Below are 14,473 nucleotides of genomic sequence, written 5' to 3'. Positions count from 1 at the left end.
TATGTTAAACTAAGTCCCCCGCTGGCGGCCATCTTGGATGATGGATCGGCTACAAAGTAACAACACTTGGTCAGCACCTCATAAGAAACATTCATGCCATGTTTGGTTTTATTCCATTCAGTGGTTCCCTAAAAGAAGTCATTTGTATGCATTTCCCATAGGGTCCTATGTTAAACTAAGTCCCCCGCTGGTGGCCATCTTGGATGATGGGTCGGCTACAAAGTAACAACACTTGGTCAGCACCTCATAAGGAACATTCATGCCATGTTTGATTTTATTCCATTCAGTGGTTCTCTAAAAGAAGTCATTTGTATGCATTTCCCATAGGGTCCTATGTTAAACTAAGTCCCCCGCAGGTGGCCATCTTGGATGATGGATCAGCTACAAAGTAACAACAATTGGTCAGCACCTCATAAGGAACATTCATGCCATGTTTGGTTTTGTTCCATTCAGTGGTTCCCTAAAAGAAGTCATTTGTATGCATTTCCCATAGGGTCCTATGATAAACTAAGTCCCCCTCTGGCGGCCATCTTGGATAATGAATCGGCTACAAAGTAACAACACTTGGTCAGCATCACATTAGGAACATTCATGCCATGTTTGATTTTATTCCATTCAGTGGTTCTCTAAAACAAGTCATTTGTATGCATTTCCCATAGGGTCCTATGTTAAACTAAGTCCCCCGCTGGTGGCCATCTTGGATGATGGATCGGCTACAAAGTAACAACACTTGGTCAGCACCTCATAAGGAACATTCATGCCATGTTTGGTTTCATTCCATTCAGTGGTTCTCTAAAAGAAGTCATTTGTATGCATTTCTTATAGGGTCCTATGCTAAACTAGGTCCCCTGCTGGTGGCCATCTTGGATGATGGATCAGCTACAAAGTAATAACAATTGGTCAGCACCTCATAAGGAACATTCATGCCATGTTTGGTTTTGTTCCATTCAGTGGTTCCCTAAAAGAAGTCATTTGTATGCATTTCCCATAGGGTCCTATGATAAACTAAGTCCCCCTCTGGCGGCCATCTTGGATAATGGATCGGCTACAAAGTAACAACACTTGGTCAGCATCACATTAGGAACATTCATGCCATGTTTGATTTTATTCCATTCAGTGGTTCTCTAAAAGAAGTCATTTGTATGCATTTCCCTTAGGGTCCTATGTTAAACTAAGTCCCCCGCTGGTGGCCATCTTGGATGATGGATTGGCTACAAAGTAACAACACTTGGTCAGCACCTCATAAGGAACATGCATGCCATGTTTGGTTTCATTCCATTCAGTGGTTCTCTACAAGAAGTCATTTGTATGCATTTCTTATAGGGTCCTATGCTAAACTAAGTCCCCTGCTGGTGGCCATCTTGGATGATGGATCAGCTACAAAGTAATAACAATTGGTCAGCACCTCATAAGGAACATTCATGCCATGTTTGGTTTTGTTCCATTCAGTGGTTCCCTAAAAGAAGTCATTTGTATGCATTTCCCATAGGGTCCTATGATAAACTAAGTCCCCCGCTGGCGGCCATCTTGGATGATGGATCAGCTACAAAGTAACAACACTTGGTCAGCACCTCATAAGGAACATTCATGCCATGTTTGGTTTCATTCCATTCAGTGGTTCTCTAAAAGAAGTCATTTGTATGCATTTCTTATAGGGTCCTATGCTAAACTAAGTCCCCTGCTGGCAGCCACCTTAGATAACGGATCGGCTACAAAGTAACAACACTTGGTCAGCACCTCATAAGGAACATCCATTCCATGTTTGGTTTCATTCCATTCAGTGGTTCTCTAGAAGAAGTTCAAAATGTAAATAGTTAATGACGACGGACGATGGACGCCAAGTGGTGAGAAAAGCTCAATTGGCCCTTTGGACCAGGTGAGCTAAAAATGATAGCCAATATATTGTAAATTAGATTATCTGCAATACTATTTATCAAAAACAGGGGTGTTCAATATACCACAGAGGTGTTCAAAATACCATATGTGAAAATAACCCCGGGGTCATTTTACCGCAATATTTTGACCCGGGTTCACTTTTAAGGGGGTTCAAAACACCATATGACACCGGCTGATAAAGCTGCTAATAATATCATTATTGTTTGACATAAATTTTATATTGTGGTTCTGCAAAAGGAAAATACAAATTCACCAAAATTCCAACTGACTTCATTTTCAGAAAATGACATCTGTAACAAACACAAACTTTTAGCTACTTCTTTATTAGCAGAACCAAATACAATGAAAGTCCCAACTATGTTATGGCTTCCGAAGCTACACAAAAAAACTTACAAATTTAGATTTATTTCATCTTCAAGGCATTGTTTCACTACTTAATTGTCTATTCTACTTAATAGTATACTTGGTACAATAAACTAGAGGCTCTAAAGAGCCTGTGTCGCTCACCTTGTTCTATGTGAATATTAAACAAAGGACGCAGATGGATTCATGACAACTTTGTGTTTGTACATTTTACTTTACTGAACATTCTTGCTGCTAACAATTATCTCTATCTATAATGAACTTGGCCCAGTAGTTTAAGGGCATACGATACAGTTACAGGGAAGGTAATGACGTTGCTAACGTAATTTGTTATTTTCGCGACGTCAAACGGTGACATATCGGGAAAAGATGCATTTTTCGACTGATTTTTATCATTCAATCTGATTTGATTTGAAAACGAGTTCATGGACCCCTATTTTTCAAAACAGCATTTTGTTTCATTTTGCCGGGAGATTATGTGACCCAAATTTTATAAAACTGTAAATAGAGGATTTTTTTTAATTTTGATAAACATGCAGTAAAAAATTACGTTTTTTCCTCAATTCATAAACATTTGACAAATATGAGTTATTTCTGAATAAAAAATTGCATATTTTTTAAAGATATTTATAAAATACAGAAATTACCGATTATTTAACAAAAAACAATTTGTGTTTATCTTTTATAACAAAAAAGTTATGTCTTTCTTTCGAAAAAGAAATTAATGCCACAAATCTGAATTTCGAGCAAATCTACAAAATTTCGACCTCATTTTACTCAAAAAGTAGCACATGAAGGTATATTTTTTATTACATATTTGATTTAATCAGGTAAAAAATAGCCTACATGCAAATTTTCATGAACTTGTAAATACAGGATCAAAACTGTATCGTATGCCCTTAAGTGGAAAATGTTAGTAAAAATTCACAAATTTTATGAAAATTGTTAAAAGTTGACTATAAAGGACAATACTTAGGGGGTCAATTTACCATTTTGGTCATGTAGACTAATTTTAAGGTATCACTTTGCTGTACATTATTGCTGTTTACAGTTTATCTCCATCTATTATAGTATTAAAAATAAGCCAGATTTGCTCTAAATGCTTTGGTTTTTGAGTTATAAGCCAAAAACTGCATTTTACACCTTTGTTCTATTTCAAGCCGTGACAGCCATCTTGGTTGGATTGCCAGGTCATGGGACACATTTTTCAAACTCGTTACCCCGAAGATGATTGTGGCCAAGTTTGGATTGGCCCAGTAGTTTCAGAGGAGAAGATTTTTGTAAAAGATTACAAAGATTTATGAAAAATGGTTAAACATTTACTATAAAGGGCAATAACTCCTAAAGGGGTCAACTGACCATTTTGGTCATGCTGACTTATTTGTAAATCTTACTTTGCTGAACATTATTGCTTTCTTTAGTTTATCTCTATCTATTATAATATTCACGATAATAACCAAAACAACAAAATTTCCTTAAAATTACCAAATCAGGGGCAGCAACCCAACAATGGGTTGTCCGATTCATCTGAAAATTTCAGGGCAGTTAGATCTTGACCTGATAAACATTTTCATTACTGACAGATTTGCTGTAAATGCTTTGGTTTTTGAGTTATAGGCCAAAAACTGCATTTTACCCCTATGTTCTATTTTTAGCCATGTCGGACGCCAAGTGATGAGAAAAGCTCACCTGGCCCTTTGGGCCAGGTGAGCTAAAAACCTGATAATAAATTGTTCAAATAAGGCCTTTGAAAATAGTGGAATTAAATACTTTTGGACCACTAAATGATGTACAGTAGTTGTCGTTTGTTTATGTAATATATACGTGTTTCTCATTTTCTCGTTTTGTTTATATAGATTAGACCGTTGGTTTTCCCGTTTGAATGGTTTTACACTAGTAATTTTGGGGCCCTTTATAGCTTGTTGTTTGGTGTGAGCCAAGGCTCTGTGTTAAAGGCCTTACTTTAACCTATAATGGTTTACTTTTTAAATTGTTATTTGGATGGTCGAGAGACCCGCAGTAGCTCGCCCGCGTCTAACGTGCGGCTTCCCGATGAACTTTTTAAATTGTTATTTGGATGGAGAGTTGTCTCATTGGCACTCACACCACATCTTCCTATATCTATGTATTGGTGATTTTGAATCTGTTCAAATTTTTGATTTGAGAGCATGCAGGTATTATCTCACCTGGTGCATGTTAATTGAGAACTTGCAGGTACAATCTCACCTGGTGTTAATGGAGAGCATGCAGGTATCATCTCACCAGGTGTTAATGGAGAGCTTACAGGTAAATCTCACCTGGTGTTAATGGAGAGTTTGCAGGTACAATGGGTGGTTGTGTAATGTACATGACATAAAACTCCACAGCCAGCTGTAACCAATTATGAAACTGAGATGTTGGTAGTTCAAATTTCTTCTTCTTTTGTAAAACTAATGGTAAAACATCACATACTGAAAGTAAAGATCTCAACATTCTTTAAATTCAGACATTTTTGGCCAAATGTTACAAAACATTTGGAACTTTCTTAATGTTATATTGTAAGCTTTTGTTTATGATGAATAATTTTAAGTTGTTTCCTTCTTTTTTTTTAGATCAATTCGTTAAAATATGTGAGTTGATCAAAGAAGACTCGGCCATGTGTTTTGTGTAGTTATCAAATAAAACAATAAGAAATAGCAAAGTTCATGAAAAATCAAAATAAAAGGTGCATCACTTCATGCAACAATGTGATAAAAAAAAACCTAACTGGCAAGCATAATTTTGAAAATGCTGAGTGAATAAGTTTAGGCATGGTTAAATATAAATAGAATATACAAAGTCATATCTCAGAACCTAGCAGTGTAGTCCTATTTACCCAACAATTTTCTGTAACAATTAACTGGAGATTTCATATTAGCATCCCATTCTGCTTTCTGTAATGTTCCAACTAACTTTAACTGTAAATACAAAATTGACTTAATTTTATATAAACCATTTTTATTTAAACTATAATAAGTCGCAATTATGTTTTACTAGTAAGATGTTTTAGTTGAGAACACACCTCTCCAACAGAAATGAGTTTTAAATTAAAATTTTCAGTTTTCTTTAATTTTTTACTTGTAAAATTTTGTAGCATAGAAAAATCCATATCTGAAGTATTATTTCCAATAAGTTTTTCAGCAACGGATGAAAAATTAACATTAAGAGTATTTTACAATATCTTGGTTGTTATAAACAATTTGATTTTTATACTGCATTTTAGGTGGGAAAATATTATCTTCTTTTCTCTTTCAAAGTGAAGAAGATTTCATTCTTTTACTTTACTTTAAAGTATACTTTTTTAAAATGAATATTTCATATGTCACATATGTTACAAAAGAGGGACGGAAGATATCAGAGGGGCAGTCAACAATGTTGGTAGGTAAAAGAAGGCATCCAGAATCAATTTTATAATGGTAAAACTATCTTGTGTTGTAACTTTCTGGATGCTCTGGTATATCATATTTTTTAATAAAATTTTTTTTTAACCTGTGTCACATTCTAAAATATAACTATGATGTCCCATTTAATGTCATGACTTATATGTTGAAATAGATATTTTAAGGTGGCTATCTTGGAAAAAGCCACTATTTTGAAATTTTAATACACCCAGAACTTTTACCCTGCCAAATTTGGTGCTTTTATCATCAAACCAACAATTGTGTCACTGTTCTGCAAGACTATCTAGCTATAGGCTTAATAATAAGATAATCAAATCGGTCAACTTACCCCATGTTCATTGACCAGGGAAGTGAACTTTCTCATGGCCAGCAATAGAAGTCTACACTGTTCTAATATATCTGTCATCTTATTAGAGAGACTGATCAACATCTGGCATTGTGTTGGTGTCGTCAGTGCTGCAAAAATCTCTAGAAAAAATAGGCATACATTGTGTTATCAAAATCTGAATAAAAAATTAGCTGGTGACACAGAAAAGAATACATATTTGATTGCAGTAAAGTATTCCCTCAAAATCTTCATGTGAAAATCCATACTATTTGAAGGCTCACAAACATGTTCAACCTTCCACATACAATTTCTATAACTTATAATAGCACTTCTAACTCCTTTTAATGGAGGAAATACTCAAACTAGAGGCTCCAAAGAGCCTGTGTCGCTCACCTTGGTCTATGTGAATATTAAACAAAGGACGCATTATAATTCATGACAAAATTGTGTTTTGGTGATGGTGATGTGTTTGTACATCTTACTTTACTGAACATTCTTGCTGCTTACAATTATTTCTATCTATATTGAACTTGGCCTAAAAGTTTCAGTTGAAAATGTAAGTAAAAATTTACAAATTTTATGAAAATTGTTAAAAATGGACTATAAAGGACAATAACTCCCTATGGGGTCAATTGACCATTTTGGTCATGTGACTTATTTTTAGGTCTTACTTTGCTGTAAATTGTTGCTGTTTACAGTTTATCTCTATCTATAATAATATTCAAGATAATAACAAACTAGAGGCTCTAAAGAGCCTGTGTCGCTCACCTTGGTCTATGTGAATATTAAACAAAGGAAGCAGATGGATTCATGACAAAATTGTGTTTTGGTGATGGTGATGTGTTTGTAAATCTTAATTTACTAAACATTCTGTCTATAATTAACATGGCCCAGTATTTTCAGAGGAGAAGATTTTTGTAAAAGATTACTAAGATTTACGAAAAAATGGTTAAAAACTTGACTATAAAGGGCAATAACTCCTAAAGGGATCAACTGACAATTTCGGTCATGTTGACTTAATTATAAATCTTACTTTTCCAACATTTATTGTATTTTAAAGTTTATCTCTATCTATAATAATATTCAAGATAACAACCAAAAGCAGCAAAATTTCCTTAAAATTACCAGTTCAGGGGCAGCAACCGAACAATGGGTTGTCCGATTCATCTAAAAATTTCAGGGCAGATAGATTTTGACCTGATAAACAATTTTACTTCATGTCAGATTTGCTTTAAATGCTTTGGTTTTTGAGTTATAAGCCAAAAACTGCATTTTACCCTTATGTTCTATTTTTAGCCAATTTTTAGCCATTGCAGCCATCTTGGTTGGTTGGCCACGTCAAAAAACACAATTTTTAAACTAGATACATCAATGATGATTGTGGCCAAGTTTGGTTTAATTTAGCCTAGTAGTTTCAGAGGAGAAGATTTTTGTAAAAGTTAACGACGGACTACAGATGACTACGAGGACGATGACGGACTACGGACGTCAAGTGATGAGAAAAGCTCACTTGGCCTTTTAGGCCAGGTGAGCTAAAAATGACCCATCCCCCTGGTAACGGTATTCAATGTTCATAGTATATACCAAATATCTAATAAATATATTCAATCATGCGGATAAAATGTTTGGAATATTGTCCTGACGGACAGAGGGACAAACTACTGATCGCTATAGTGAATGGGGGGACAAAATGCAAACTTGTTTGACATATACAATGATTTTCCTACTATTTACTAGTATCATTAAGAAAATAATTAATCGATCTATGAAAAATGAATATGACCCCTTTTCTTTAAATTTAAATTTAAACATTATTAATAAATTGTCTGCGAAAAATAAAAGTATGGTGCACTTTTTTGTGCGTATGGTTTTCCATCGGCTACAGGTGGTTTTAAAAATTACTTTGTTTCCCGGGGAAATGTTTCTCAGGGAAATAAATTGACGAGAACTTTAGTCAGCTGCACCGATTGTTCGATTCATCTGAAAATTTTCAGAGCTTTACCTGATAAACAATTTTACCCTTTGTCAGATTTGCTCTAAATGCTTTGTTTTCAGAGTTATAAGCCGAAATCTACATTTTACCCCTATGTTCTATTTTTAGCCATGGCGGCCATCTTGGTTGGTTGGCCAGGTCACGCCACACATTTTTTTAAACTAGATACCCCAATGATGATTGTGGCCAAGTTTGGTTTAATTTGGCCCAGTAGTTTCAGAAGAGAAGATTTTTGTAAAAGCTTATGACGGACGACGACGACGCCGGATGCTGGACACAAAGTGATGAGAAAAGCTCACTTGGCCCTTCGGGCCAGGTGAGCTAAAAAATGTGTAAAATTGTCCTTAAGGTGCAATAACTCCTTTAGGGGTCAATTGACAATTTTGGTCAAATGAAGTATACAGTTTATCTTTATCATTAATTATCATGATTATATTCAAAATAATAACCAAAAACTGCAAAATTTCCTTAAAATTACCAACTTAGTGGCAGCAACCCAACAATGGGTTATTAGTAGATAGATATAGGAAGATGTGGTATGAGTGCCAATAAGACAACTCTCCATCCAAATAACAATTTATAAAAGTAAACCATTATAGGTCAAGGTACGGCCTTCTACACCGAACAACAAGCTATAAAGGGTCCCAAAATTACTAGTGTAAAACCATTCAAACGGGAAAAGGTTCATCTGAAAATTTCAGGGCTGAAAGAACTTCACCTAATGAACACTTTTACCCACATGTCAGATTTGCTCTAAATGCTTTGGTTTCTATGATGTTTCTGAGATATAATCCAAAAACAGGATTTTACCCCTATGATATATTTTTAGTAATAGCGGCCATGTTTTTTAACGAAACAGAAATTAGAACAAAAACTTTATTCTAGATACCCTAAGGATCATTCAGCTTAAGTTTGGTAGGAATTGGTTCCTTAGTTTTAGAGGAGAAAATGTTTGAAATAGTCTACACCAGACAGACAACTACTGACCACGCTTGCCAAATGATGGCAAAAGATCACAGTTCCTTCGAATTGGTGAGCTAAAAATTCAGCAACAATCTTTTAGAGACAAGTCAGCGGTCTTAGGTTCACGTATTGCTTTTCTTTTTTTAATGAAAGAAACTTGTTTTACACTTTTTAAGTGCATATGTACACAGACATGAAATTTATAGGGAACTTTATTTCTGTGTGTAGATTTAGCAGCTGCTTGTTGAAAGGGAGGCCAGTGCCATAGTTAAGATTTGGAAAAAATTCCAACCTTTCCAAAAATACATATATTTCGAAATTGACCTTTTAGCAAATGAATTTTAGTTTAAAAAAAATTTCTATGGAAAGTTTGTAATTGTTTGAAAATAGAGCTGTTATAAGAACTCAACAAAACATACCAACATTTATCTTTGTAATTTCGTATTTGAATTTTTCAAAAAAAAAAGTCTTACACATGTACACGTCATGAATTTTTAACTGCTTTATTATGATTAGGGTTTTCTTTTATGTCACTGTAATGCAAAGGAGGGAGCAGTCCTTTTCCATGTAATTGTAAAAAGCAAAAGATGTTGTGTAATTCCCAATGCCATAATGCAATGCCATGCCCAAACAAATGATGCAGAACTATTTTTGTATTTTATAAATAAGGTTTATTGTGTGGTCATTGAATACAAATTCTATAGTGTGTATCAATGCTTTTTTATAACAAGATCAATACTACAAATTATTGTACAAGTTACAGAAATGTATAAGTGAATTTTAGTCGAATATTGTACAAATTATAAATTGCGTATTTTTTTTGGTACAAAATGATAACTTGTACACAACATTCAATACATTTGCAATTATATGTTGATTTCTGTATTTTGCAGCTCATATCATGTCTTGTTTCTGCTTCTTCAGTAAATCTCTCATGAAGGCATTATGAATGTATCGTCTGAATTATATGAATGGGACAATATGAAGAGAATATTACCTGTGAGGAAACTATTAGAAGATTCTGACTGTATGAAGGGGACAATATGAAGAGAAAGTTACCTGTGAGGAAACTATTAGAAGATTCTGACTGTATGAAGGGGACAATATGAAGAGAAAGTTACCTGTGAGGAAACTATTAGAAGATTCTGACTGTATGAAGGGGACAATATGAAGAGAAAATTACCTGTGAGGAAACTATTAGAAGATTCTGACTGTATGAAGGGGACAATATGAAGAGAAAATTACCTGTGAGGAAACTATTAGAAGATTCTGACTGTATGAAGGGGACAATATGAAGAGAAAATTACCTGTGAGGAAACTATTAGAAGATTCTGACTGTATGAAGGGGACAATATGAAGAGAAAATTACCTGTGAGGAAACTATTAGAAGATTCTGACTGTATGAAAGGGACAATATGAAGTTTGAAATACCTGTGAGGAAACTATTAGAAGATTCTGACTGTATGAAGGGGACAATATGAAGAGAAAGTTACCTGTGAGGAAACTATAAGAAGATTCTGACTGTATGAAGGGGACAATATGAAGAGAAAATTACCTGTGAGGAAACTATTAGAAGATTCTGACTGTATGAAGGGGACAATATGAAGAGAAAATTACCTGTGAGGAAACTATTAGAAGATTCTGACTGTATGAAGGGGACAATATGAAGAGAAAATTACCTGTGAGGAAACTATTAGAAGATTCTGACTGTATGAAGGGGACAATAAGAAGAGAAAATTACCTGTGAGGAAACTATTAGAAGATTCTGACTGTATGAAGGGGACAATATGAAGAGAAAATTACCTGTGAGGAAACTATTAGAAGATTCTGACTGTATGAAGGGGACAATATGAAGAGAAAATTACCTGTGAGGAAACTATTAGAAGATTCTGACTGTATGAAGGGGACAATATGAAGAGAAAATTACCTGTGAGGAAACTATTAGAAGATTCTGACTGTATGAAGGGGACAATATGAAGAGAAAATTACCTGTGAGGAAACTATTAGAAGATTCTGACTGTATGAAGGGGACAATATGAAGAGAAAATTACCTGTGAGGAAACTGTTAGAAGATTCTGACTGTATGAAGGGGACAATATGAAGAGAAAATTACCAGTGAGGAAACTATTAGAAGATTCTGACTGTATGAAGGGGACAATATGAAGAGAAAATTACCTGTGAGGAAACTGTTAGAAGATTCTGACTGTATGAAGGGGACAATATGAAGTTTGAATTACCTGTGAGGAAACTATTAGAAGATTCTGACTGTATGAAGGGGACAATATGAAGAGAAAATTACCAGTGAGGAAACTATTAGAAGATTCTGACTGTATGAAGGGGACAATATGAAGTTTGAATTACCTGTGAGGAAACTATTAGAAGATTCTGACTGTATGAAGGGGACAATATGAAGTTTGAATTACCTGTGAGGAAACTATTAGAAGATTCTGACTGTATGAAGGGGACAATATGAAGTTTGAATTACCTGTGAGGAAACTATTAGAAGATTCTGACTGTATGAAGGGGACAATATGAAGAGAAAGTAACCTGTGAGGAAACTATTAGATGATTCTGACTGTATGAAGGGGACAATATGAAGAGAAGATTACCTGTGAGGAAACTATTAGAAGATTCTGACTGTATGAAGGGGACAATATGAAGATAAAATTACCTGTGAGGAAACTATTAGAAGATTCTGACTGTATGAAGGGGACAATATGAAGAGAAAATTACCTGTGAGGAAACTATTAGAAGATTCTGACTGTATGAAGGGGACAATATGAAGAGAAAATTACCTGTGAGGAAACTATTAGAAGATTCTGACTGTATGAAGGGGACAATATGAAGAGAAAGTTACCTGTGAGGAAACTATTAGAAGATTCTGACTGTATGAAGGGGACAATATGAAGAGAAAATTACCTGTGAGGAAACTATTAGAAGATTCTGACTGTATGAAGGGGACAATATGAAGAGAAAGTTACCTGTGAGGAAACTATTAGAAGATTCTGACTGTATGAAGGGGACAATATGAAGAGAAAATTACCTGTGAGGAAACTATTAGAAGATTCTGACTGTATGAAGGGGACAATATGAAGAGAAAGTTACCTGTGAGGAAACTATTAGAAGATTCTGACTGTATGAAGGGGACAATATGAAGAGAAAATTACCTGTGAGGAAACTATTAGAAGATTCTGACTGTATGAAGGGGACAATATGAAGAGAAAGTTACCTGTGAGGAAACTATTAGAAGATTCTGACTGTATGAAGGGGACAATATGAAGAGAAAGTTACCTGTGAGGAAACTATTAGAAGATTCTGACTGTATGAAGGGGACAATATGAAGAGAAAATTACCTGTGAGGAAACTATTAGAAGATTCTGACTGTATGAAGGGGACAATATGAAGAGAAAATTACCTGTGAGGAAACTATTAGAAGATTCTGACTGTATGAAGGGGACAATATGAAGAGAAAATTACCTGTGAGGAAACTATTAGAAGATTCTGACTGTATGAAGGGGACAATATGAAGAGAAAAATACCTGTGAGGAAACTATTAGAAGATTCTGACTGTATGAAGGGGACAATATGAAGTTTGAAATACCTGTGAGGAAACTATTAGAAGATTCTGACTGTATGAAGGGGACAATATGAAGAGAAAGTTACCTGTGAGGAAACTATAAGAAGATTCTGACTGTATGAAGGGGACAATATGAAGAGAAGATTACCTGTGAGGAAACTATTAGAAGATTCTGACTGTATGAAGGGGACAATATGAAGAGAAAATTACCTGTGAGGAAACTATTAGGAGATTCTGACTGTATGAAGGGGACAATATGAAGAGAAAATTACCTATGAGGAAACTATTAGAAGATTCTGACTGTATGAAGGGGACAATATGAAGAGAAAGTTACCTGTGAGGAAACTATTAGAAGATTCTGACTGTATGAAGGGGACAATATGAAGTTTGAATTACCTGTGAGGAAACTATTAGAAGATTCTGACTGTATGAAGGGGACAATATGAAGAGAAAATTACCTATGAGGAAACTATTAGAAGATTCTGACTGTATGAAGGGGACAATATGAAGAGAAAATTACCTGTGAGGAAACTATTAGAAGATTCTGACTGTATGAAGGGGACAATATGAAGAGAAAATTACCTGTGAGGAAACTATTAGAAGATTCTGACTGTATGAAGGGGACAATATGAAGAGAAAATTACCTGTGAGGAAACTATTAGAAGATTCTGACTGTATGAAGGGGACAATATGAAGAGAAAGTTACCTGTGAGGAAACTATTAGAAGATTCTGACTGTATGAAGGGGACAATATGAAGAGAAAATTACCTGTGAGGAAACTATTAGAAGATTCTGACTGTATGAAGGGGACAATATGAAGAGAAAGTTACCTGTGAGGAAACTATTTGAAGATTCTGACTGTATGAAGGGGACAATATGAAGAGAAAGTTACCTGTGAGGAAACTATTAGAAGATTCTGACTGTATGAAGGGGACAATATGAAGAGAAAATTACCTGTGAGGAAACTATTAGAAGATTCTGACTGTATGAAGAGAAGATTACCTGTGAGGAAACTATTAGAAGATTCTGACTGTATGAAGGGGACAATATGAAGAGAAAATTACCTGTGAGGAAACTATTAGGAGATTCTGACTGTATGAAGGGGACAATATGAAGAGAAAATTACCTGTGAGGAAACTATTAGAAGATTCTGACTGTATGAAGGGGACAATATGAAGAGAAAGTTACCTGTGAGGAAACTGTTAGAAGATTCTGACTATATGAAGGGGACAATATGAAGAGAAAGTTACCTGTGAGGAAACTATTAGAAGATTCTGACTGTATGAAGGGGACAATATGAAGTTTGAATTACCTGTGAGGAAACTATTAGAAGATTCTGACTGTATGAAGGGGACAATATGAAGAGAAAGTTACCTGTGAGGAAACTATTAGAAGATTCTGACTGTATGAAGGGGACAATATGAAGTTTGAATTACCTGTGAGGAAACTATTAGAAGATTCTGACTGTATGAAGAGAAGTTTACCTGTGAGGAAACTATTAGAAGATTCTGACTGTATGAAGGGGACAATATGAAGAGAAAATTACCTGTGAGGAAACTATTAGAAGATTCTGACTGTATGAAGGGGACAATATGAAGAGAAAATTACCTGTGAGGAAACTATTAGAAGATTCTGACTGTATGAAGGGGACAATATGAAGATTTAATTACCTGTGAGGAAACTATTAGAAGATTCTGACTGTATGAAGGGGACAATATGAAGTTTGAATTACCTGTGAGGAAACTATTAGAAGATTCTGACTGTAAAGCTTCTAATATACTCTGAATTTCTGTCCACAGTCTTGTCTCATTTGGAAAAGTCAAAAACCTGAAATCAAAACATAGAAATAAGTGTTTACTCACAAAGATAAACCCCTCCACCCACAAGTCTTTATGGACCTTCATTAATTTTCTTTGGATTAGGGTATTTTTGTC

General features: G+C 34.9%; 1 protein-coding gene across 1 annotated transcript in view; it reads right to left on the bottom strand.

Moving 5' to 3' along the window:
• LOC134724592 (integrator complex subunit 10-like) overlaps window positions 1–14,473 on the bottom strand; it is an 85,879-nt gene that overhangs the window by 58,584 nt on the left and 12,822 nt on the right. The window contains exons 3-6 of the mRNA XM_063587705.1: window positions 14,272–14,366; window positions 6,007–6,146; window positions 5,114–5,195; window positions 4,557–4,709 (exon numbers count right to left, since the gene is read on the bottom strand). Of these exons, the coding sequence (XP_063443775.1) occupies window positions 4,557–4,709; window positions 5,114–5,195; window positions 6,007–6,146; window positions 14,272–14,366 (470 nt within the window). The remainder of the gene's footprint in view (window positions 1–4,556; window positions 4,710–5,113; window positions 5,196–6,006; window positions 6,147–14,271; window positions 14,367–14,473) is intronic.

This window comes from Mytilus trossulus, chromosome 7 (genome assembly GCF_036588685.1).
Source record: "Mytilus trossulus isolate FHL-02 chromosome 7, PNRI_Mtr1.1.1.hap1, whole genome shotgun sequence".
Lineage (NCBI taxonomy): Eukaryota > Metazoa > Mollusca > Bivalvia > Mytilida > Mytilidae > Mytilus > Mytilus trossulus.
The sequence above is the reverse complement of the archived record's forward strand: the minus strand, read 5'-3'. Positions and strand labels throughout refer to the sequence as shown.